The 26,361-nt window shown below is 49.9% G+C and overlaps 1 protein-coding gene across 1 annotated transcript; it reads right to left on the reverse strand.

The window, feature by feature from the left end:
* Positions 1-668: 668 nt before the first annotated feature.
* Positions 669-23,921, reverse strand: Ifngr2 (interferon gamma receptor 2). Its single transcript, XM_038346246.1, has 7 exons — positions 23,773-23,921; positions 15,755-15,887; positions 9,494-9,687; positions 5,989-6,131; positions 4,344-4,506; positions 2,844-2,998; positions 669-1,367 (listed from the first exon to the last, which is right to left on the reverse strand). Exons 1-7 carry the CDS (start codon positions 23,840-23,842, stop codon positions 1,233-1,235), a joined length of 993 nt encoding a protein of 330 aa, XP_038202174.1. The 5' UTR covers positions 23,843-23,921; the 3' UTR covers positions 669-1,232.
* Positions 23,922-26,361: the final 2,440 nt, after the last annotated feature.

Below are 26,361 nucleotides of genomic sequence, written 5' to 3' on the forward strand. Positions count from 1 at the left end.
ACATTAAATCATACAGAAGGGTTTCAAATATGCCTTTGGGAAGCCGAGTGAGACTGGCAGTCATCTCGTGTGTGCTCGTGGGTGGCGTGGTTGGTGGAAGCTGAGCGAGACTGGCAGTCAGCTCATGTGTGCTTGTGGGTGGCGTGGTTGGTGGAAGCTGAGCGAGACTGGCAGTCAGCTCATGTGTGCTCGTGGTGGTGTGGTTTGTGGAAGCTGAGCAAGAGTGGCCGTCAGCTTGTGTGCTCGTGGGAGGCGTGGTTGGTGGCCATCTCCCTTTCCTGGGTTCATACAGTGTGACTCATGTGACCAGCATGCTGGTGGCCCCTCTGGAAATACCCTCAGACTCTGAAGAATTAGGAGGTGACTTCTTCCTTGCTGGAGTCTCCCGAGGGCTCATCAGCTCTGCTGGATGTAACTTAAGAAAACTCAAGTTTTAGATTCAATTGGGTTTTGTTCTGACACAGGGTCTCTGCATAATTTATTATGTAGATCACGCTGGCCTCAAACTCAACAGAGATTTGCCTGACTCTGCCTCCTAGGCGCTGGGATGAAAGACATGTGCCACCATGCCTTGCTAAAACTTCTCAAAAGTCAAAACTTTGTACAAAAATAGCCAAAGCAACAAAGGTAAAGTGGGGGAAGGATGAAGAAGAAAAACTCACATAGACTTTTTACAAAGTTCAATATACAGTCCTTTATTTCTAGCTTTAAAAATCCTAACTTAAATTATCACGACTTTATTTACAGAATTGATCATCTCTACATGTGTGAGGTGCAGGGTAGGCCATATCCATGCTGGGCAAACACTGGGCCTAGCGATAATCACATTTAGACCATTACACTGGACTTGAAGGGGACACTAAGGGCCCCTCTTTGTGACAGGCACAAATGGCTGGGACAACTCATGCCCAGTCTCTTGGCATCCAGGGCAGCGAACAGCAGAGAGAGCATCAGAATTTGGCAGCCCTACTGCCAGGAAAAGACTATGCCTTTTAGTGTTTAAGTGAAACGTCTTATCCCCTGAGATATTTTTCTGTGGAATCCTTTTAGATGCTATCTAAAAACTCATATGATCCAGAAAACTCAAAGAATCAACAGTCCACCATCTTCCCCCTGAAAGGCCTTCCTGAGGCGGAAGTCTGTGGGGGCGCTGTGGTCTCTGCAGAGTCGGGGCAGAATGGCAGCAGCATCTCACATCGTCCTCCTGGGCAAGCAGGGACTGGTGCCCTGGCTCATAGTGTTTGGAGCACACGATCTTGCTCCTTTTCCAGAGAGGAAATGATCGACACAGAGTCCCAGGCATCATCCTTTGGGGAACTGTCCTTGTCCAAGACTTCTAAGATGGGTTGGTCTGGGTCCTTTAAATACTAGGAAAGGTTACCAAACAAAACTGTTACAGTTTCATCAGCCAGGCCTCCGCGTCTCTACTTGCAGTTGGTGGAGTCGGCTACATGATATTCCTGTGTAACAGTATGTCATCAACCAATGCATACCGCCACCGACAATACTGTTGTTACTATGGTGATGCCTGGGGTCAAGCCCAGGGCCTGGTACATGGTAAGCACACAGTCTGCCACTGGCACACTCCCAGCCCGCCCTGATTCCCAGCATGCACCTGTCTTTACCCCTCATCTCAGTAATAACTGTAACGGGGCTCCAGAGGCAGGACTGGGGTGTAGCTCCGTGTGGCAAGTACAGGGGCCTGGGTTCCATCCCCAGAATTGTAAAAAACCAAAATCAAATCAAACCACATGAAAATTAAGGGCCAACCATATTCATCTGATGATAACCGTGAAGGGTGGAAATCAGAAAAAGTAGGACTTCTGGCTGTCCTCAGTGTACACTTTGTGGATGATAGACTTTAAAACATTTCAGAAATGTAACATTTGATGGGGAGATGACCCCTTAGGTAAGGGTGCTTGCTGCCAAGCCTGGCCACCTGCGTTTGATCCCCAGGACCCCCGTGATGAAAGGAGAGAACCGGCTCCTGAAGACTGTCCTCCGACTTTTATACCCAGCATGCATCTCTCACCCACCGGCTAAAACAGAAAAGTAACCTTCAGCTGTGACAGGGCGGAGCAGGGAACGTCTCTAAGCGCCCTGCGAGCCCCTCTTTCCACTTGCACACAGCCCTGGGGTATGCTGGGGTGGGGTGGGGGTACTACAGCAAGAGAGGTCTCACAGCCCTCAACTTTTCCTTTGGTCCTTGGCTATAGACTCGCCCTGTTTCTCAGGCTCTGCCTGCAGCCTTTAGAAGTGCTGAAAGAGACACCAAATGCTAAGGACCAACAGAAAGAGGAACGGGGTCACACCCACTCGTGACACCCCAGAAACAGAAGCAAAACCGTTCTCTGTTCTCAGGGAACATCAGTGACCTTTGGCAGTTTTTCATTCTTTCCCAAAAGAGTGCATCGAAACCATAGATTCCTGCCCCAGAGAAACAGCTGGGGTGAACCCAGACTCAGCTCCTCTGAGGGTTGTACCTGAGAGGCAGGACGAGCCCAGTAAAACCCCAGGGGCCATTAGGACCCTACTCTCTGACACTGTCGAGCAAGGAGCCTTTAAGCCCATCTCCACGGTGCCACGTGTTCATACGGACTTGGATGTTACCCGACATTCATTGTATCACATCTTTATTGTGTGGATTTACGTGTGTGGGCCAGTGCCCACCTATGGAGAGCAGAGGACAACTTTCGGGAGTCAGTGCCTCCTACCACGTGGGTGCTGGGATCTCAGGTGTGTGCCACCCTGCCCAGCTTTCAGCTCCACCAACTGCAAATTGAGTCTCTGCGCTTGGGCGCCCGAGCCCTGCTGGGTCACCTGCTTCCAATCTGCACACTCACCTCCTTTATTTGTTCCGGGATGTTTGGGGGAGCTTGAAACAAGTATTTCACCTGGCTCTGGTATTTGAGGAACAGGAAGAAGCAGGCCCCTGTGAGCCCCAGCAACGACAGAAATATCCCCACAGGGATCAGGGTGACTTGCAGCCTGGTGTAGGCTAAAAAAAAAAAAAAAATGGCATAAACGTGAGCAGGGCGAACTGTAGTCCATGGGCCACCTGCCACTGCTTGCCATATTCGTGTCCCAGTAAAACCGACAGGAACCCTCTCCTGCCCTTGCCCTATGCACTTAAATTAATAATTTCAATCTGAAAATGTAAAGTCTGAAAAATTCTATTTCAAAATAGAAACCTGCTCTGTCATGATATCACACGTGGAAAGCTCCTCACCCAGATTCATATGATGGCTCACAGTTCACGCATGACTGCACGTGGGGCAGTGGGATGGCTCAGTAAGTAAAGGCACTGGTGCCTACCCATGACAGAGCTCAGTGCAATCCTGGAAACCCATGTGGTGACAGGAGAGAGCTGCTCTCTGACCTCTCTCAGCTGGACACACACACATGCAATAAAAATTCCCAATAAAAATAAAAAACACTAGTGTACTAAAATATCATATAAAACCTCCTTCAGGCTATCTAAGGTATCTATGAAACATAAGGGAATTTTCTGTTCAGACTTGGGACTCATTCCTAAGACTCTTCATTATATATATGCAAATATCCCAAAATCTGAAACAAGAAAACCTCAAATCAGACATACTTCTGGGTCCTGTGTGTTGTGGAGGCTACTCAGCCTAGTCACATGATCAGACTTCCAGGTAAGCACTTCTGGGTCTCTTTGCTCCTACCGCCTGCCGCCCTGCACAGTTTGCCCACCTGCTGCCCCGCACAGCCTGCCTGCCTGCAGCCCCGCACAGCCTACCCGCCTGCAGCCCCGCACAGCCTGCCCGCCTGCAGCTGCCCCGCACAGCCTGCCCGCCTGCAGCCCCGCACAGCCTGCCCGCCTGCCACCCTGCAGCCTGCCTGCCTGCAGCCCCGCACAGCCTGCCCGCCTGCAGCCCCGCACAGCCTGCCCGCCTGCCACCCTGCAGCCTGCCCACCTGCAGCTGCCCCGCACAGCCTGCCCACCTGCACCCTGCAGCCTGCCCACTTGCAGCCCCGCACAGCCTGCCCACCTGCAGCCTGCCCACCTGCAGCCCCGCACAGCCTTCCCGCTTGCAGCCCCGCACAGTCTGCCCACCTGCAGCCCTACAGCCTGCCCACCTGCAGCCGCCCCCACAGCCTGCCCACCTGCCACCCTGCAGCCTGCCCGCCTGCAGTCCCGCACAGCCTTCCCACCAGCAGCTGCCCCGCACAGCCTGCCCGCCTGCCGCCCTGCAGCCTGCCCACCTGCAGCCGCCCCGCACAGCCTGCCCGCCTGCCGCCCTGCAGCCTGCCCATCTTCACCGTTTCAGGAGAAGCATTTTCACAACACATGACAGATAAATGAAGGTATGCCTTACCGTTCCCTGTTGTTTCATGGCAAGATACCTTGCTGAATGAAGACCTAGGTGGACAGGTATTTCCATCATTCACAATGAGCTGCGTCTCAATTTGTAAACAGTAAACTCCAAACGGCTTCAAATCATTCAACACAATGGAGTTCTTCGTGAAAGGGCCGCTCACCTGGGTAGACAGCATCACAGCCACACAGGTGAGCCAGCCAGCCAGGGCCAGTGGCTTCTAGCTTTTCTAGTACCCCCTCAAATCCACAGGGAGCACGGTCGACCGGTAACAAGACCGCAGGGCCGGAAGCTCTCATCAGCCTTGTGCAGCAACCAGAACTTAACAAATCCTAATTTCTAGAGTAAGAATTCTCTGGGCTAGAGAGATGGCTCAGCCATTAAAGGCTAGGCTCACAACCAAAAATATAACAGTTCAGTTCCCAGCACCCACGGCTGCCTCTGCAGACACACACACACACACACACACACACACTTCTCCTAGAAAATTAATACATTAGGCTGGGGCGATGCTTTGGTGGGCACAATGTTCACTGTGCAATCAGTAACAAGCAGCTGAGTTCAGATCATCACCACCCATGTAAAAATCATGCAGGCTGACATTCGGCCGAATCCCCAGAACCGGGGGAGCAGAGACAGGCGGATCCTTGGAGCCCAGTGGCCATCCAGTCACTGAATGGTGAACTCCAGGTGCAAAGAGAGACCCTGTCTCAAAAACAAAATAAGGTAGAGAACGACAGAAGAGGTCACTTGACATTGACCTCTGTCCTCCGCACACATAAGCGTGGATAGGTATACCTGTGCACACACACATGTGCATACACACCCTCAACAATAAAATAAACATCTGTGTCGTAACAGAGAAAAAACATCCTACGATGCTTTTCCTTTAATTCCAAAACAGCCTCTGGTTTGAGGTAAAACTTGCTGATCCCTGGCCAAAGTGACCATGGGTATTTATGTCCTCAGAAGATAGCTGGACCCAATGGTCTCAGGCTGACAAGGTCCCTTGGATCTGATGTCCCTGTCAGCCTTCTTTTTGACCACATCTGTCTCACGGCTTACACTGATCAAAACATCTACCATGTCCCATGTGTGCCCTCTCATCCGTGATCCTTGGATATTCTTTCTCCTTCCAGGTGATTCCCACCTAGTCATGCATGGGGCCTTTTTGCAAACCATTCAAACCACTTGCATGACATTGCAGATCATGTAGTCTGTGTAAAAAGTGGTCCCATCAAGGGGGGAAGGGAGCCTCATGTCAAGGAGGCCTTGTCCTGGCATTGCTCCCATGGTTTCTGTGGCCTGACCGTAGCTGAAATGACATCACACATCTCTGGCCGTCTGCAAGTCCTAACTATCTAACTGGTTTGGAGGGAAACAGGGTCACTGTACCTCTCCAGAGTCCAGACACAGCAAACCCATTATAGGCAAGGAACCAGCAAAGCCTAAAATGGAACCAGACAGCAGGAACGCATGACACCAAAGATGGGTCAGACTCTCACAGAGAAGGACTCAGTATACAGCAAGGAGGATTAAAACGGGCTCAGGGTCAAGCTCCAGGAGACACAGGGGATCCTGGTCTTTCTTCTGAGTCAGAAACTCCACAGAAAAGAAACCCTAAACAAAGGAGAAAAGTTCTTGCCTGTTGGGTTCCTGTTTTTTCCCAGTAATGGACATGATACTTAAAACTTGCGTCTGTCGTCACATCAAAGGGAGGGGAGAACTGGATGATGAGGGAGCCTTTTCCTGGGGTCACCGAGATGTTTCTTGGAGGCCCAACAGTAACTGAAATAGAATTTACAAACAAAAAACTCACATGAATGACATACACTCGATATACATACCCACACAGATCGTGCATGTGCATACTGTGTATCTACAGTCTGCATGATATACTTCCGTATGTGTGTACACACACGTTTATACTTAGATAAGCAACGGCTTGCACTCATTTGAGTGCCTGCTCTGAATGTGCTGTTTACTGAGAAGCCAACATCCAAGTGAAAGGAACACCCCTGGGATCCCACATGTAGCCCCAAACCAGCCTCTGGCAGGTGCAGGATTTACTCCCCGCTGATGCCCTCTGAGCTGCTTCTATTAGTACTACACGGAAGCCGTTTCCTGGCTCCCACTAGGGAGGGAGAGGCCAAGCTACAAGAATCTGCACATGGCACATCTCAGGGCTGAGGCCTTGCACAGTCCTTCAGGACGACGGTAGCTGAGGTGCTGACTCTCAGTAGGAAGTCATCTGAGAGTAAGCAAAGCTTCCAGAATCATGGCTGGCATCAGAATCCCAGACAAATAGGACAGAAAGGCAAGTCAGAGTGGGAAAAGCTGTGTAAGACTTGAAGTCTGCAGAGAAACGGGTGGATCTGGAAAGCACAACACTAAGTGAAGGACCCAAATGCAGAAAGAAAAAGCATGCACATTCTCCCTCACATGAAGATATTAGTCTATAGTGTTCGTGTGCGTGTGTAAGTAAAAAGGATTATCGCATGAAGATCCTAGTCTACAGTGTTCGTGTGTACATGAGTAAGCAGAAAAGACTGAGTGTGGGTGTAGTATAACATTGCTATATCACTGGGTTCTCTTTTACTGTTGGCTTTTGAGAGAGGGTTTCTTTGTGCAGCCCTGGCTGTCCTGGAACTCATTATATAGACCAGGCTGGCCCAGAACTCAGAGATCCGCCTGCCTCTGCCTCCCAAGTGCTGGGATTAAAGGCATGAGCCACCCTTATCCCAGGTCACTTTTTAATAAACTGACAGTTTAATGGTTCTGGATTTTTTTGGGGGAATTTTTATTTAGTTAGTTGAATTTATTTACTTATTTTCACTTAAAATTTTTTATTATATTTTTGTGTTGTAATGGTAGTAGCAATAAAATATGCCATGCTACCCAGGATCTTTAAAAAAACCTAGCCCAGCTGGATGGTGGTGACACACGCCTTTAGTCCTAGCACTCAGAAAGCAGAAGCAGGTGGATCTCTGAGTTCAAGGCCAGCCTGGTCAGACCAGCCTTGTCTACAGTGTGAGTTCCAAAATGGCCAGGGCGGTTACACAGAGAAACCCTGTCTTGAAAACCAAAAGAACAAAACAACAATAAAAAGCTAGCCCAAATAAATAACTCCGTTTAATACAGCATCAACTATCTAGACAGTGGTCACATAGCTAATTGCCTTATACCTGGATTTTGTGTGTGTGCATGCGTGTGTGCACGTGTGTGCACACTCAAGTGTGTAAGTATGCACATATGCCAGTTTGTCTGTGCCTGTGGCAGCAGGAAGTTGATAGCAGGACTCATGCTTGATCACCCCTTCTTCACTGTTAGCTTCCTCTGAGGACCCCACCTGGGGATCCCACCTCCACCTTCAGAGGCTGGAATTACAAGCAGAGGTGGACCCATGCCCTCAGCGACTGTATAGGTGTCTCGTGATCTGAACTCCGTCCTCATGCTTCTGTGGCAAGAGCTTTAGCCACTGAGCCAGTTCCCCAGTTGCTGGGATTTACTTGTTAGGATACAATTGAGCCTCTTTGTGTGTGAACCAGCCACAGACCCTGAGTACCCGAGATGCACTGGTTCATTCTGCAGTTCAACATTCACAGACACCTTACGTGAGAGGCCCTGTTCAGGTCTGAGTGAAAATCTTTCTCTCGTAAAGTCAGTGTGCTGGATCAGGAAGGGTGACGAGAACCGACACACACACAGGCGGGTGCCCTCTCAGAAGGGTGGGTGGGGACTGTCGTTCAGCACCTGTCCAGCAGGCATCAGGCCCCTGCTCTCCAGACCCACAACAAAGAGAACAAAAAAGGGGTGCAGCTGCCTCCGAGGGAAACAGTATTTACAGTAGCCAAAAGCCTGGTGCGGCAAATCACCTCCCTTTAGCATCAGCCTCCAGGGCCGGCAGTCTCTCATGACCCTATTTGCCTTCCGCTTACTTAGGATGAGGGCCAGAACCAAGGCCTAGGGCAGATTCATCATTGCTCACTGAAGAGGCATGAAAAGAAAACCTGGGCACCACAGAGCATTTCTTTTAAAGATATAATTATTTAATTTTTTCCCCTGGTTTTTTTTTTTGTTTGTTTGTTTGGTTTTTTTTTTTTGTTTTTTGTTTTTCGAGACAGGGTTTCTCTGTGGCTTTAGAGCCTGTCCTGGAACTAGCTCTTGTAGACCAGGCTGGTCTCGAACTCACAGAGCTCCGCCTGCCTCTGCCTCCCGAGTGCTGGGGTTAAAGGCATGCGCCACCATTGCCCGGCTTTCCCCTGTTTTTTATTTCTGTGTAGGTGCATGGGTGCCCAAGGAGGACAGAAAAGGGTGCTGGATGCCCTGGAGCTGGAGTTTAAGGCAGTTGTGAGCTCTCCAATGTGGGTGCTATAAACTTAGCTCCGGTCTTCTGCAGGAGCATCTCTCTAGAAACCGAACTCCGGTCCTCTGTAGGAGCATCTCTCTAGAAACTGAGCTCCGGTCCTCTGCATCTCTAGAAACTGAACTCCGACCTCTGCATCTCTAGAAACTGAAATCAGGTCCTCTGCAGGAGCATCTCTCTAGAAATTGAGCTCCGGTCCTCTGCATCTCTAAAAACTGAACTCCGGTTCTCTGCAGGAGCATCTCTCTAGAAATTGAGCTCCGGTCCTCTGCATCTCTAGAAACTGAGCTCCGGTCCTCTGCAGGAGCATCTCTCTAGAAATTGAGCTCCGGTCCTCTGCATCTCTAGAAACTGAGCTCCGGTCCTCTGCATCTCTAGAAACTGAGCTCCGGCCTCTGCAGGAGCATCTCTCTAGAAATTGAGCTCCGGTCCTCTGCATCTCTAGAAACTGAGCTCCGGTCCTCTGCAGGAGCATCTCTCTAGAAATTGAGCTCCGGTCCTCTGCATCTCTAGAAACTGAGCTCCGGTCCTCTGCAGGAGCATCTCTCTAGAAATTGAGCTCCGGTCCTCTGCATCTCTAGAAACTGAGCTCCGGTCCTCTGCATCTCTAGAAACTGAGCTCCGGCCTCTGCAGGCGCATCTCTCTAGAAACTGAGCTCCGGTCCTCTGCATCTCTAGAAACTGAGCTCCGGCCTCTGCAGGCGCATCTCTCTAGAAACTGAACTCTGGTTCTCTGCATGAACATCACTCTAGCCCCTTAAGGTGTCTCCCCATGTCCTCTCACCATTGCAATAGTGCTCGAACTTGCTCAAGGTGACCCACTCAGAAGTGAGGCTTCCTTGCTTGGCTCGAACTCGCAAGGAAACTTGGCGTAAACCTGTGAAACTGTTCAAGCCGCCACCTCTTGTGAAGTCACACTTCGTCTCTGTGATGTCCGTACAATTCACATCCTTGACCTTATTCCAAGAACCTTTAATGCTGGGAAAGAAAACAAGATTTCAATTCACCGTTCTTCAGAAACATTGTTTTCCACAAAATAGGCGCAATTGTTTCTCCTTTTGGCATAGGTCAAGTATACTGTTTACTAAGGATTAAGGATTAGTTCCTATGCCATCCCTACTTAGATGTAGTCAACACAATGGTTTTAGGGTAGTCAGCTACCACTATGGCCATTTTTAAAAATATGTTGCTATCCCCCACACCAAAAAAAAAAAAAAAAAAAAAACCACCCCACCTGGTATCCATTGATAAGAATTCTTCATTTTTCCTCAACCTGGTGCCCCAGTCACAGGCAACAACTGATGTACTTTCTGTTTCCAAAGGTTCCCTCATTCTGAATGAAACCATATCATATGGCTACCCATGACAGGCCTATTCACGCTATAGAATGTATCTTTTTTTTAAGCTTTGGTTTTTTTTTTTTTAATTTCTGTTTTATTTTTATGTGAATGTGTATGTGCTTTTGAGTATTCATGTATTCCATCTGCATCCAGGTGCCCGAGGAGGGACAGAAAAAGGTATTGGATCCCCTGGAACTGGAGTTACGGTCAGTTGTGAGCTGCCATTTGGGTGTTAGGAAATGAAAGTACACACTCTTAACCACCGAGCCATCTCTCTGGCCCCATGTATAAGTTCTGTACATTTTACATCTCTTTCTGTGTGTGTGTGGACCACAGCACACATGGAAGTCAGAGGACATGTGTGGAACAGGTCTCAGTTTCACTCTGTAGGTCCCGGGGACTCAAACCCAGGTTCTCAGGCTTGGCAGGAAGTGCCCTTTCCCTAAGCTATTTCTCTGGTCCATGTATCAGTTCTTTATTTCTCCCCCAACCCCAACCCCCACTGAAGCCTGGTATGTTGGCATACACCAGGAGTTCTAGTTTCTCTTTTCTTTCCTTCCTTCCTTCCTCTTCTGTATTTTGTTGTTGTTGTTGTTGTTTTGTTTTTCAAGACAGGGTTTCTCTGTAGCTTTGGGCCTGTCCTGGAACTTGCTCTGTTGACATTGAACTCACAGAGATCCACCTGCCTCTGCCACTTGAGTACTGGGATTAAAGGCGTGCGCCACCACCAACTGGCAGGAATTCTAGTTTTCTAGAGGCCATGACACACGGATTATGAACTTGAGGTCAGCCTGGGTTACATGAGTTTCAGACCAGTCTGCAACACATAGGGAGACCCTGTCTTCAAAAGTAGGATGAGGAAGGGGAGGAAGAAGCAAGAAAAAAGGGAGAAAGGAAAAAAAAGGGTCCCTTTATATGGGGGAACACACTTTGTCTATACGTCCGTGAGCTGGTAGGCATGTTGTTGTCTATACGTCTGCCATTTTGAATTGTCTGACCAGGGTCCCCAAGGGAGCTTCTCATCATGTACACATAGGATCCAATCCCAGGGCCTCAGAGCTGAGGAAGAGAAGGACCGTGAACAACAAGAACCCCCACTCAGAACAAGCACTTTCCAGCCTCCAGTCTGCCAATCCCATTCCACCAGCAGCTGAATTTGGAGGAGCAGGCCCTATCTCTCACACTCCCTGACTCACCAGGGGATTAGGAACTCCTCCTGCTCTCCCCCGGCCACCCACGGTCTTCTAACCTTGTCCCCATCTCAGAACAACTTTTAAAAAATGTTTCTTGGGGGCTGGAGAGATGGCTCAGCGGTTAAGAGCATTGCCTGCTCTTCCAAAGGTCCTGAGTTCAATTCCCAGCAACCACATGGTGGCTCACAACCATCTGTAATGAGATCTGGTGCCCTCTTCTGGCCTTCAGGCATACACACAGACAGAATAGTGTATACATAATAAACAAACAAACAAATAAATAAATAAATGTCAAAAAATGTTTCTTGGAAGAGAGCCTTATGGGGGAATAGGAGCTCTGAGGGAAGGAACCCCTTTCCTTGGGGAAGGTAACACTTGTTTCATTTAAGTGACTAACACACCCTCAAGTACACCAGTCCTCACCAGACCCCATCAAATCGGCCTGAGCTTTATTAGCCAGATGACTCATTCCAGCTTCTGGGCTCTGACCCATCTTGACTTCTGTTTCAGAAATTACCTAGCATTTTGTGTGTGAGCTTGCTGGGCATCTGTGATGGTTAATTTTAATCGACAACCTGCACAGTCTAGACTTTCCTGGGAAGTCTCAACGAGGGCACTGTCTGTATCAGGCTGGCCTGCGCACGTGACTGCGAGGATCGTCCAGCACACTGTGGGCAGCACCGCTCCGAGTTTGGTCCTGGACGTGTAAGATGGAGATGTGAGGCAAGTGCCAGCAGCGAGCATCCATCCCTCTGCTCCGGACTGTGGATGTCATGTGCACGCCACCCCCTCTGCCGCTCTGACAGACAGTACCGCTGATTTCACGAAGGTCCTTTAGTCAGGATATTTTTATCACACCAACAGAAATAAAATGGGGGCAGCCTCAAGCCCTGGGCCTTATATAAGTGAGACATATGCCCTACCAGCATTAACAGCCTAGAAAGACATGCTTCTGCATTTGCCCTTTATTTAATGGATTTACTTTGTTTGAAGCACAGTGCTGCTGTGGAGCCCAGGCTGACTTGAAGCGTGCAGTTCATCTGCACAGTGCTGCTCTGCAGCCCAGGCTGACTTGAAGCGTGCAGTTCATCTGCACAGTGCTGCTGTGGAGCCCAGGCTGACTTGAAGCGTGCAGTTCATCTGCACAGTGCTGCTGTGGAGCCCAGGCTGACTTGAAGCGTGCAGTTCATCTGCACAGTGCTGCTCTGCAGCCCAGGCTGACTTGAAGCGTGCAGTTCATCTGCCTCCAAGTGCGAGCACCGCAGTTACATGTCACTGTGCCTGGCTAGAAAACTTGGTTTTTAATTATTATTTTAAAATTTCACATGTATTTACTTATTTACCGGTGTCTGATGTGTGTGGACACACATGTGGCAGAGTGTGTGGAGGTCAGAAGACACCTTGAAGTAGCTTAGTGGGTCCTGGGGGGTCAAACCTGGCAGAAGTGTTTACCAGCTGAGCCATTTTGCCAGCCCCTAGAAATTTTTTTTTTTAAAGCAACGGTATTTATGAAAATGTGCATTACATTGTAGTTTAATGCTTAGCACCAGGATACAAATTCTAGTATCTATTTTCTTTCTTTTTTCTTTTTTTTTCAAGACAGGGTTTCTCTGTATGGCGGTGGCTGTCCTGAAACTCACAAAGATCTACCTTCCTCAACCATCCAAGTGCTGTATTAAAGGCGTGCACTGCCACCACCCACCTAAATTCTAGTGGAACTCTTAACACAGTTCCTCAGTCTCTTATCTCAAAGAGAAGAATCAGGCCAGAGACAGCTTGGTGGGGGAAAGCGCTTGCTGCCAAGTAGTCTGTTAGCTTGAGTCCACTCCCCAGGATCCACATGGTGGAGAAGGAGAACCAACTCTGGCGAGCTGTCCTGACTTCCACACATCGGCTGTGGCATCCGTGCCTTCCCAGTGCACACAAAAAATTAAATAATAAAAACGTGTTTGTATGTGTGCATGCACATGTATATATATTATCTTTCTTTCTTTTTTTGGGGGGGGGGGAAGCTCAACTATAGCATCTGCTTCCTGGACTTAGGAGGAAGACTGAGATATAAGAAAAGCACTCGAACAAGTACCCGTGCTCAACAAGCAAATGTCTGTCAGAACTGCTTCTACCACTTAGGGCATCCCGAGTCAGCGTTCCTCAAGTCTTTAACACCACCCTCTTCCTTGTCTCACACACAGGACACTCCTCCCTTGCTGACCCTCTCTCAGCTTTCAGGCCTTTGAGGGCCTGAAGTGGCATGTTGGAGACTGGAAGTGCCTGGGGAGGCTTCCTCCTGAGAAGAGGGCGGATGAATACTTCGCTGTCCATGTTTTCTCTGGTACCGCCCACACAGCTGAAGCTCTCTCCCCACATCCCAGGCTAGGTGTGGGTATGCATGTTCACCATGCGTGGAGACCAGCAGGCTGTGATGCTCGCTGTGCTTCTGCGTGTCCTACAGAGAGCATGCGCTGCTAGAGCACTCAGAGAAACAAACGTTCTGAGTGGGCGGTGGCAGGGCAGGTCTCCGTGAGCCAGGCAGCAAGCTGTGACCAGGCCTCCAAGACCAGCGGAGGACCACATGCTTTTGTTGTTGATACAGCAAAACCCTCCAGATTCTATAACGTTGGCTACTAATGTTTGCTCGCTTTTTAAGGATTAAACACTAGGGCCATACAGCCTGGTGGCTGCTATCTGTGACCTACTATTTAAACTTTACAATCCCCCACTGTGTTTCCTATAGATTTTGTCATAAAAGCGACCAATGCTTCTTTTCTTTTTAATAAAACCAACCTCAACCCCTGATGAAAGGTTACAAAATGTTTATCAGAAAGAAAGGAAGACTGGGGACTGGGGAAATGGCTACCATTAAATGACAGCTCACAGACATGGGTTTAGACCTGAGCACGCAAGGGAACCTGTAGGCCGCCAGTGTAGCAGGCAAGAGAGCCAGACACAGACACAGGCAGATCCCTGGCCAGCCCATCTAGCTGAACAGGAGAGCTCCAGGTTCAATGAGAGACTCAAACAATAAGGGGGGCAGAGGCAGGCGGATCTCTGTGAGTTTGAAGCTAGCCTGGTCTACAAGAGCCAGTTCCAGGACAGGCTCCAAAGCTACAGAGGAACCCTGTCTCAAAAAACCACTAAGGTGGGGGGGAAGCAGAACTAAGGAAGGCACTTGGACATGCTCTCTGCCTCCAGATGCCTACACACACACAAACACACACACACACACTCACACACACACACGCACACACACACACAGGCAATGCACATGCACAAGCATGTATACACGACTTAGAGTCAAACAAGCTACTCTAGACTATGAAGCTACACACACATACACATGCACACGCACTCATACACATACACGCACGACTTAAGAGTAAAATGAGCTACTCTAGACTATGAAGCTACACACACATGCACAAGCACACGCACACATACACACACAACTTAAGAGTCAAACAAGCTACTCTAGACTATGAAGCTATGCACACACACATACGCACACACGCGCACACACACAGACACACACGACTTAGAGTCAAACACGCTACTCTAGACTATGAAGCTACACACACATGCACACATATGCACACACGCAGACATACACAACTTAAGAGTCAAACAAGCTACTCTAGACTATGAAGCTACGCACACACGCACACATACACACGCACACACACAGACACACACGACTTAGAGTCAAACAAGCTACTCTAGACTATGAAGCTACACACACACGCACACACACAGACACACATGACCTAAGAGTCAAACAAGCTACTCTAGACTATGAAGCTCCACGGAAACATTTTCCACGAAGTTCAATAGACTGAGCACAGTGGCATTGGCCTAGAATCTCGGTTACTCAGGAGGCTGAGGCAGGAGAATCTAATAGTTCCAGGGCTACATGAGCAAAATGAATGCTTGTCTCAAAATATACAAACAGACAGGTTTGTTCATGTGATACGTGTGCAGTGACTTCGCTGTGATCTCAACCAAACCATTTAACTGAGCACACTCTCCCAGTGCACAGCTCTTAGGTAGCACAGCAAGTGCCAGCCAACAACGGAGAGACAGGCAAAGGAGGTGAGAGGCAGAACAAAGGGCGAGAACAATACATCATTCAAAACAGAAAAACCAGGTGAGAAACCGAGAATTCATTGTAGTCTGCAGAGTAAATTCCTTCGTAGGCTCAATTTGGACTTTGAGGTTTTTAAAGCTGAAAGCCGCCCCTTCCTTTTCCTAGGCGGAAGTCAGTGAAGAGAGTGAAGGGGTTAACTTTCACCAGGAAGGGAGGGTACACAGCAGCCAGTGTTCTCAGCTGGGCAGCCAGACACACTTGAACGGACCTATGGTGGGTAGGTGGGAGGTTAGAGCTTGGTCCTTGGAGCTTTTAAATGCACGAGAGAAATACCTGCCATCCACAGGTCTGTCTATAGTCCTGCTGACTCCATTGCTCCGTCTGACTCCCCACCAGGTCCCAGCAAGGATACCCATAGAACATCAACTTACAATTTATACTCCACCTGGTAAACCACTGGTCTCGTGTCATTGGTGGGGGGTGATGGCGCCCAACTCAGAATCTGCTCGTCATTGTACAGGTGAAGGTTCAGGTGCTGAGGAGCAGCAAGCTGGGAAAAAGAGTCTTGAGAGGAACCGGAAATGGGGGGGGGATGGGGGCAGATAGGGAATAAGGGAAGATGGGGCAGATAGGGAATGAGGGGGGAATGGGGCAGATAGGGAATGGGGGGATGGGGCAGATAGCGAATGGGGGGGAAATGGGGCAAACGGAATTAGGAGGGGGATGAGGGCGGGTAGGGAAGGAGAGGGGAGAAGAAGAGTTGAACAAGAGATGAGGGGGAATGGGCAGGGAGAGAAGAGGAAGATTGCATAAGAGAACGCTCAATTACAAAACATTTCAGGGCATGTCATCAAAGCATTTATTCAGTACAGCCCTCATCACAGTTCAGGAACGGGGGCGCCTGTTCTCCTGGCACACCCTCTGGGTCTGATGGTGAGGACACTAGGGACAGTGGGAGAAGTGTTTGAGGCCACCCTTCACCTGTGGGCTCCAGCTGGTAGAGCAGGTGGGGACCACAGCCTGGCTCCACTGGGATCTGAGATCTACCATTTGTGACTGTGCTTGACTCTGGGCTGCCCAAGCCTCCATTTTCCTACAGGAATAACCCTAACCCCGACCAATAGTGGAACGCCCATAGAGCTTGGGTAAAGATTCTGTCGGTGAGCATCTAACAGGCGCAGGCAGGGTACCAAGATGACCCTGCATGTATGTGGAGATGCAGAGGCTCCACATCAGGCAGGCGACCGCCAAAGGCACGCGACATCACCTGCTCCTCCGAGACCCCTCAACACTCTCACCGAGATCTGGGATAGGTTCCATGTCACGGATGAGGAGATGCGCTCCTAGCTCGCCTCCCAGCTTTTGAGAGACCCAGATAACAAAATAAGGCATTCCCTCGAGGTAGCAGATTCCCCCTCCTGGGGTGACAAACTAGTTCCAGCCTATCCTGTCAGACAGATACTCCCTCTGCAGGCGGGGCTAGAGTCTGAGAACGCAGGAACCTTCTCTCCAAAGAGATCATAACACTTTCTCTGATCGAGAAAGATTAATGAGAAATATTCAGAAGGTGGAAAGAAAAACATACCGCTCCACAATTCAAAGCCGGAAACTCAAACCACATGTTTTCCGAAAGCACTTCCAGACTCGGCTCCCCACCCCCACCCCACCCACCCCCGCGCCCGCCGCGGCACACCGCACCGCACGCCACCCAGCTGCAGCCCCTGTCTAGTTACGGAGTGTCAAGCGCCTCCACCTCTGCGAGCTCCGCTGCCCTCGGCCAGGCTCTTCTTTCAAACACTGCTGCCCATTCACGCGGGGCCGCAGGAGAACCTGCACCAGAGCCAGCCAGAAGAAGTTGGTGGCAGAGGACAGACCGGTTCAGCTCACCGAGGCCAGGCGCCCAGCGAGGAATCTCAGGGACGCGCTTTGCCTGCCTGCACCGGAGTTTGTCGCTGCTGTGCCTATTACCCCAATTGCGAGAGCTTTAAACAACCCAGGTGCCATCTATCATTTATCATCCTATCACATGCATCGTTTATCATCATTCTGGTCAGATGTTTGAAACAGGCCCATTACCCTGCCTGCCATACCTCCCCCTCACCATCTCACACATTTGCAGGTCCCTGCCTGAGACCGGATCTTCCCAATCTAAACACCCATCTAAGAAAAGGAACACCAAGGAACCCAAGTTATGGTGAACTCCCTCTGCCCACACAGGTGCTCTCAGGTTCAAAAGCAACTCAGGACAAAGGGCTAACTGTGGTGCCTATTAGCACACGGAAGTGTCTGCTGGCCTCCAGGCTCACTCCTCTCAGCTCTTCTCACTCCGCTGGTGTGCTTCCCTTCCTCCAGCTCCTCATTCCCATATTACCTGCCATTCCATCCATGCGCTTTCTGGGCTCCTCTGTTGTCTTCCCTTCTCCCTCTCCCCCTTCCTTACACATCTCATAGCCTGGTCCAATCTGCTGGCCATGTTTACTGCTTTCTCTCCCTGCTCTGGACTACTCCAGATGTCTCTAGCTGTATTCTTTCTCACATCTACAACAGAAGCCCACGCCTACCCCACAGCTGGGAGCAGGCGGTCCTTGCTTTATACACTTGTTAGGGCTGGGGGTGGAGCTCACGGTACAGCATCTGCCTAGCAAGCCCAAAGCCCTGAGTCTGATGTCCAGAAACTCAAAAAAGAAAACAAAACAAAAACCAGCAACAAAAAGATAATCTCCGGGCAAGAGGGAGTTTTCAGACTAGGCTTACGAAAGGTCACCCAGCACAGCTGTGTCTCCACGAGGGCCATCTTGGAAATCCTTATCTTGTTATAGTCACTGAAGAAATGAGTCTGAGGACTGTGGACTCCACCAGGAAGTGCCAGAGATTAATTCGCATATCATAAGCTACTTTACCAAACAGCCCTCTTCACAGCCTGGAGGGCCCATCCTTGAACTTCATCCTCTCCACTCCAGCCCGGTTTGCCCCTGGGAAACGCTTAGCACACTGTCCTTGGGACGGAGTTCTGCCCTTCCCTCTCCAGCAAGTCTCCTGGTCTGCTCAGTCATGGCCTCAGCACAGTGACCACCTGGAACATGTCGACTTGCAAACCTGCCCCAGGTGCAATTCGCACCTGAGTCCCTCACACCAGGGAGGTCAGAAGCATAGACTTTAGGGCTAGATTGCCTGGACTTCTTTGTCATTGTCTCAGGCTGGGCTCAACTCTGCCTCCCTTTGCCTCCCAGTGCCACCATGCCCGACTTCACAGTGCATTCTTAATCCAGCCCTCTTGAGGCAGGAGGGAGTTCATTTGATGTGTAGGTGTGTCCCACCAGCGGCACCCAAGTCTTCAGTGACCCCTCAACACTAGAGCATGCACTTTGAAAAGGTGAGATGTTGCTGGGTTTGGGGGTGTTTTCTCCTGGGGTCTGGAACAGCAGACACAGAAGATGTGGGAATGAACGTTGCGCCCTTCAGCTTGGAAGCCATGCCAGGCCCAGACTCTCCCTTGCTTGCTTTGTGTCTGAGCCCATGGTTTTGTCTCATCTCACAGGCCAGGGTGAGGGTGCTAACGATTTCGGGTGAGAGACTTCTCCAGATGGTTCCAAAGATCTGTGTTAGTCACTTTTATGTCACTATAACCAAACTATCTGACAGAGTCTGGCTCCAGGTTGAGGGGATTTCAGTCCATCCTAGTGGGGAAGCCCGTGAGAACGGCTGCCACTGGCAGCTGGACTGGGTGGCTGCGTGTGGACTGTGTGTGCCCGGCTAACCTATTTCTTAAGTATATGTGAAGTCTCAAGTGTTTGGATCCCAGGCCCATCACAGGGGTGGGGCAGGGAGGCAGGCTGGAAGGACCTGTGACCAAGGTGCAGAGGGCACGCTCAAGCAGACTCCACCCAACTTATCTCTTCTTGCCACGGTGCCACGGGTGCCACGGGTGCCAAGGGCACACGGAGAAGGAAGGCAGAGTGGAGCTCTGCTCCCCTCCCAGGGTCTGGGCGCTTTCCAGGTAGGAGCTCCCTGTCTTTGAAGCCCCTGCACCCACCCATGGGCACCACATTGGTTACCTATTGTTGCTGCAGCAAATGACCACCAAGGTGGCAGCGTGAAACAATAAACATTATCTTACAGTTCTGTAGGTCAGAGTGCAGCGGGTGTTTCAGGGGCAAAGGTCATGGGCCTAGGAGCTGCAAGTAGAAGAATTTGTTCCCTTACCCTGGCTAGACTCTGCTGAAACAGTCTCCCGGGGTGATTATACTGGGCATAACCAGATATGCCAGAATCATACTGGGCATAACCGGATATGCCAAAATCATACAGGACATAACCAGATATGCCAAAATCATACTGGACATAACCAGATACTCCAAAATCGTACCAGACATAACCAGATATGCCAAAATCATCTCTGTTCTAAAATCCTGTGTCTAAGGACCTGCCACTTCTCATGCAGCCTAACAGTCACAGGACACTGGCAACTTGGGTAAGAAGGTATAATAATCTGGCCTGTGACAGAGCAGAGCCATTGAATATTGTACCAGCCTGAGGCCACTTACTGCTGGTCACTGCAAGTGTGTCTCAGGAACCAGCTCACTACCTGCAGAGGCAGGCGTGGGGAGCCAGAGACCAGGAACCAGCCTGTTCTTAAAATCTTAAAAATGGCATCATTTTCAATTATTCATTATTAGCCAATCGCTTGTGAGACCGAGAGAGAGAGAGAGAGAGAGAGAGAGAGAGAGAGAGAGAGAGAGAGAGAGAGAGAAAGTGCAACCTGTGGAAGCTGGCTCTCCTGCTACCATGTAGGTCCTAGATGTCACAGTTAAGTCACTAGACTTGGCAGCAAGCAGCAGCTATGTCACTGTCCAAAAAATGACATCTTAAACCTGAAAATAATCACTTCCTTAAAATAATGACAGACTGCTGTCTGCTCTTGCCTTTCACTTATTTTTTTTAAAGGTTTATTTATCATTTTTATTTCTGTGTTTGTGAGTGGGCCCGTCTGTGGCTATGTGTACCACGTGTTTGCAGGTGCCCATGGAGGGAACTGGTGGCTGTGAACTACCTGACATGGGTGCTGGGAACCGAACCCGGGTCCTCTGCAGGACAGTAAGTGCTCTTAACAGGGTGGCTGAGCCGTCTCTTCAGCTCCCACTTTCACTGATGATTCCATGCCTCTGACAACTCTGTGGGAGGAGCTTCATCGTTTGTAAGGAGGCTTAGGTGCAGAACAACAGGATTCTGTGGCTCTAGCCCCTTCATCCCTGCGCTGTATCCTGTGGCCTTGTCAGAACCACTAAGAAAGTGTGTGTAGGGTTGAGATGCCCCACAGGCTCATGCTTTGAGTATGGGGGCTCCAGCCCTGTGGTGCCCTCACAGGGCTGTGTAACCTGTAATGAGGGGCTGACTAGGGGGAGTAGGCCAACAGAGACCAGCTTTTGAAAGTTACACCCACTCCCTGGCTCTAGTCCTGCTCTCTCTGCCTCCTGGTCAGCCTCATGTGAATCATGACTAAGCCATGATCTTACCTCCAGCACCTTAAAAGTAACAATAAAGAAACCAGGAAGTTACCCTTTTTAGTAAACCCCCAAGAACAAGTTTTTTTTGTTTGTTTGTTTCGTCTGGTTGGTTCCCCTCCCCCAACCTCCCAGATAATTTGAAGATTACCTACTTCAAAAGAACAGTTGAAAACAAAGAGAAAATGTACACAAAGTTTAGCAGCTTGCAGGTATTATCATTTATCTAGCTACAATGTAGACAGTTTCCCCTCAGAGATAACACCCGGACAGGAGACTCCCTAAAACCCATTCCTTTCCAATGGCTTTTAGGTTGTCTGGGACTTACTGTCCTTGTCAGTGGTTAATGTAGACACTAGATATTCCTCCAAGCTTGGAAACGATGGCAATGAAGTCCTTATACTCTCACAAGCCCGACACCCCCCCCACCCCCCCCCACACACGCGCACACACACAGTACTAGTGGAAGCCTCGATTCTTCAGGGCAGGTGATTAAGTAACTAAAGGGTTTCATGCTGTTATTTTTTTTTTTGTCTTTTGTTTTGTTTTTCTGATCTACATCAAAGGGCTGCCAATTAACAAAGCAACAGAGAGCAATCATGGACTGTTTTGGGTCCAATATTTTTATGCTACCCTTGAACTCACTGGAAGGGCTTGATATTATAAACTTTCCTTTCAAAGCCTTATTTCTGGGGGCTGGAGAGATGGCTCAGCATTTCAGTTGCTACTCTATCAGGGCCCCAGCACCTACTCCGCAGCTCACAACTGTTTATAACTCCAGTTCTGGGAGATCTGGCGCCCCCTTTTGGCCTCTACAGGCACCATCCACTCCAGTGGTGCACATACACACATGCAGGTAAAACACCCATATATCATTAAAAGCAACTTAAGAAAGCCGTCCATAACCTATGGAACAGTATGGGACTCTTCCTTCCCATTACCTGATGTGTGCTTCAGGATCACCGTTAATATTTTCACTTTGTATTGTGACTAAAAGTTTCCAGACAGTGTTTCTCTGTGTAGCACTGGCTATCCTGGAACTCGCTCTGTAGACCAGGCTAGCTTTGAACTCAGACACCCACCTGCCTCTGCCTCCTGGGTGCTGGGAGTAAAGGTGTGAGCCACCCCTGATCTGCATGGGGTTTTGTTTTTGTTTTTAATATCTGTCCCAGTAAGTCTTTTTCATAAAAAGTATGCAAATTTCAAATTGTTACTTGTTAAAATCCTTGTATGAGAGCCTAAGAGATTTTCACAAAGGGCTCCCATGTTCAAAAGACCTAAGGATCCAGTTTGTTGTCAAGAAGCTTCAGACCTGGCGCACGCCTTTAATCCCAGCACTCGGGAGGCAGAGGCAGGCGGATCTCTGTGAGTTCGAGGCCAGCCTGGTCTACAAGAGCTAGTTCCAGGACAGGCTCTAAAAAAGCTTCAGAGAAACCCTGTCTCGAAAAACCAAAAAAAAAAAAAAAAAAAAAAAAAAAAAAAAAAAAAAAAAAAAAAAAAGAAGCTACAGACCAAAACTTTTATGGAATATAATAAAAGTTAACCATTAGAAAATGCTAATGTTCCACGATGTCAGTTGTACAGTTTTTAAATATGTCTACCAACCTGTGAGCTCACAGCACAGGAGTTACAAACAGTTCAGACACCCTCTGTGGCCCCGAGCCCACACCGCACTTGTGCATCACACACAACTTGGACAATCACAGGCTCTCTTGCAAAGGAGACCTAGGGAGGGGCGGCCAGAGACTGCTCAAGGCAAAATTGGGGAACATCAGAGTCTGGGTTTAAACCATTTGTCTGACTCCATGAGAAGAAGAAGTTAACCATGTCACCAGGGTGCATCCCTCTGTGAGAATCTCTGCCTTTAGGAAGACAGGGAACTTAAGGCTCAGGGATGCAATGAGAAGGTCTGACCCCTCCCAGAGCTACCTTCAAATGGTAGGAGCTTCCTAATTCATGAGATTATTTAACTAATGGCCAAACTTTTTTTAAAAAAAGCAAATCAAAGAACAAAATAGGGAATGTTAAAAAGTGGGGGAGGGCACTGGAGAGGTTAAGAGCTCTGGCTGCTCTTCCAGAGGTCCCAAGTTCAATTCCAAACACCACATAGCAGCTCACAACTGTCTATGACTCCACTCCCAGGGGATCTGACACCCCCACACCAATGCACATAAAATAAAATTAAATTATTTAAAACAAACAAACAAACAAACAAACAAAAACAACAAAAGCAGGGCTGGCTGCGAGTAGCCTACACTGGCCCGGAACTTCAGGACCCTCCTTTCTCATCCTGAGATCTGTGGGGGTTTTTTGTTTGTTTGTTTCCACAGACATGCACCGTGCACTCGCTGTAGACTCCAGCTACCCGGGCTTTGATATGATCTCTGCATGGGAAAGAACCCAGCAGAGCATATACAAGTACACAGAATGGTTTTGGTCAGTGAGGTCTTCTTTCATTGATTTTGATTCCTGGATCATAAATATAGTGAGACAGTGACCGAGGCAGGAGGTTGAGTTTAGGTAAAGGGCTATGTGGGTGGGATAGGGCAGAGTTGGAATTCAAAGTCAGGCTCAGCGGGATCCCCTGTCCTCATACACTGCAGGGGACTCCGAGAAACTGAGTACCAGGATTTTATAGGCCGCCCAAAGCCAATGTTGGTCCTTGCCCTTCAGCTGCTCTCCCCGGCACCCAGCAGCCAACAGAGACGGAGACCTCGGGCTTCAGCTCCAGGCCTGGAATTCCCCGTGGTCCCCGATACACTCACGGCGGCTCCCTCCCGCAGACTCCTCGGGGTCGGTCCCCCCGCCCAACCGCGGACGCCCGCAGATCCGGACCCGCTGCAGACCCCTCCACCCTGCGCCCTCCCGGTGCAAGCTCCCGGTGTCACCCACGCGTGGACGCGACACCCGCCGAGTCCTCGGGGGCCGGGGTCCAGGGCCGCGCTTACCTAGCGGAGGCGCAGTGGCGCCGAGGCCACAGAGCAGCAGCCACAGCAGCCACAGCGGCGGAGGCCGCATGGCCCGGGCGGCCCGGGACCGCGGGGTGGACGCCGCTCAGACCGGTACCGCGGCGGCCATGGCGAGCCGAGCGCCCGCCTCTTCCCAGCCGGGCCGCAGAGCCGCCCAGCCCCGCCCGCGCCCCGCCTCCGCCCTGCCCGCGGGACTTTCCCGGGTGTTCCCGGGAACCACGGTCCCCCGCTCCAGCCCAGCACCCCCCATTTCCAGCTTACCACCCTGCAGCGGGGGCCCCGGCCGCACCCCGCCGAGCCGACCTCCAGGCTTAGCCAGGGACCTCCGGGACCATCCTTCTGGGGGCCTGGGAACACCCAAGCCCCACCTACCCCGCTTCCTGACTCCCACTACCCAAAATTGGAGGATCTGTCCATTTATTTTGAATTCTGTTCTCTTTAATGGCCCCAAAGTGCATGCTAACCTTTGAACCTTTTTAGCAGAAAGTTACTTAGGGGTATAGTAGAGAGGACCCGTTAGGACATCGTATCACAGAGAAGGAGGAAGAAAAGCTAGAGGAACTTGACTCTTTGCTTCAGAATCTGTGGGTTTGGCCCTGTGTGGCTGTGAAGCTTAGGAGGAAGTGACCCGGAATGGGACAAGCAGAGGCTCCCAACCTGAGCCCTCTCAGTGGCAAGCCTGTTAGTAGAGAAGTTTGCACCTGCTTCCCTCGGTCCTCCAGCTCAGCCACAAGGAAGGGGCAGTAAAACGGGTGGGAAGATGGAGACTGAGTCAAAGACCTGGGTCCTCCCACCCGGGATCAGCTGCACTTAGCCCCTGGGTCCTCCCCACTCCCTTCACTGTGTTTTGAAATAAGGTCTCAGGTAGCCCTGGCTGACTTCTGACGGGCTGTCAGCGAGTTGGCCTTAAACTTCACCTGTCACTTCCTCTAGGGGCCCAGACACCTTCCTTTTCTGTGTGTGCAACTCTTGAAGTTGGTCTGTGTTCTGGCTGGTTTTGTGTGGCAACTTGACAGAATCTAGAGTTATCAGAGAGGAAGGTGCTTCAGTTGAGCAAATGCCTCCCTGAGATCAGCTGGAAGGCATTTATTTTCTCATTTAGTGGTAGGGAGGTACCCATGGTGGTTGATGCCATCTCTGGGCTGGAAGTCCTGGGTTCTATAAGAAAGCAGGCTGAGTAAGCCGTGGGAAGCAAGCCAGTAGCAGCAGCTCCCCTCCAGGGCCCCTGCAGCAGCTCCTGCCTCCAGGTCCCTGCTCTGCTTGAGTTCTTATCCTGACCACCTTCAGTGAAGAACAGCAATGTGGTGTGTAAGCTGGGTAATCCTTTCCTCTCCAGTTTGCATTCTGGTCATGGTGTTTTGTCACAGCAATAGGAACCCTAACTCAGACAGCCTGTTATAAAAACATGTGGTGAAATACCTAGCAAGAATTCAAACTATGCCTTTATTATTTCAAGACACAAAAATGTACTTATAGGCCAGTGAGAACAGCAGGGTTTGTCGGGATCTTTTCAACATGATGTGTTGAAAATGGCAAAGGAGGTAAAGTCTAACCCAGAGGCTGTGGATTAGGAATGAGAAGTGGTTTTCTCTCTCCTTTCCCCTCCCCCCATTAATCATGTTTTTTGTTTTTTGTTTTGTTTTTAATGCAGGGTGTCAGGTTATGGAAAAGGGAATGTGTGTCTTAGCTGAGGCCATAAGGGGCTTGTGACCGCTGAGCCTTTTAGACAGGAAATCTTAGGAAACACTGCCATCCCGCCCGGCCCCACCCCTTCTGGAATCTCCCTCCTGAGCTCTTCTCTGCAGAAACCAAGAGGATTTGTTTTCCCTGCAGAAGTCATAAGCACTGTGCAAAGGGGTGTTCCTCAGACTGGCCTGTGCCTCAAGGATACAGTACCCCAAATGCAAGTGATTTTCTCCTTGCCCCAGGGCAAAGCCAACTCAGTGCTGGCTTGCACTCCCCTGCCCTTCCTCTCTAAACTTCTACTGAGATCTGGCCGCTGAGATAACAGGAACCCAGTTTTACTGGCATTTCCTGTGAAAGCGCATGGCACTCTTGGCTCTGTCTTTCCTTCTGTGCACCTGTATAGCACTGAGTCATGTGTCTCCTTCCTGGGTATTCTCTATGTTCCCAGCTCCTTCTCCCCTTTGGAGGCAAGTTTACTGTGGCCACAGTAAAAAGGCTAAACCACAGTATTCGCATCTCCCATGACTGAGAGGAAGAGCTGTTCTTGGCACTGTGTGCACACAGTTACATAATCTTAAAATATTTATTTTATGTGTACATGCATGTGTGTGTGTGCCTGTTTGTGTACCACATGTGTGCAAGAGCCTGTGAGATCAAAAAGACATCACATTCCCTGGAACTGAAGTTATAGATGGTTGTGAGCTACCATGTGGGTGCTGGGAATTGAACCCTGGTCCTCTGGTGTGGGCGGTCCTTCTGTCTATGTGTTCCTCTTATTGGTTAATAAATAAAGAAACTGGCTTGGCCTATAGGAAGGTAGAAGGAAGGCGGAGTCAGAGAGAAGCCACGTAGCCCTGCTGGAGCCAGATGGAACTTTACCGG

Source organism: Arvicola amphibius, chromosome 10 (assembly GCF_903992535.2).
Source record: "Arvicola amphibius chromosome 10, mArvAmp1.2, whole genome shotgun sequence".
In the NCBI taxonomy this organism is placed as follows: Eukaryota; Metazoa; Chordata; class Mammalia; order Rodentia; family Cricetidae; genus Arvicola; species Arvicola amphibius.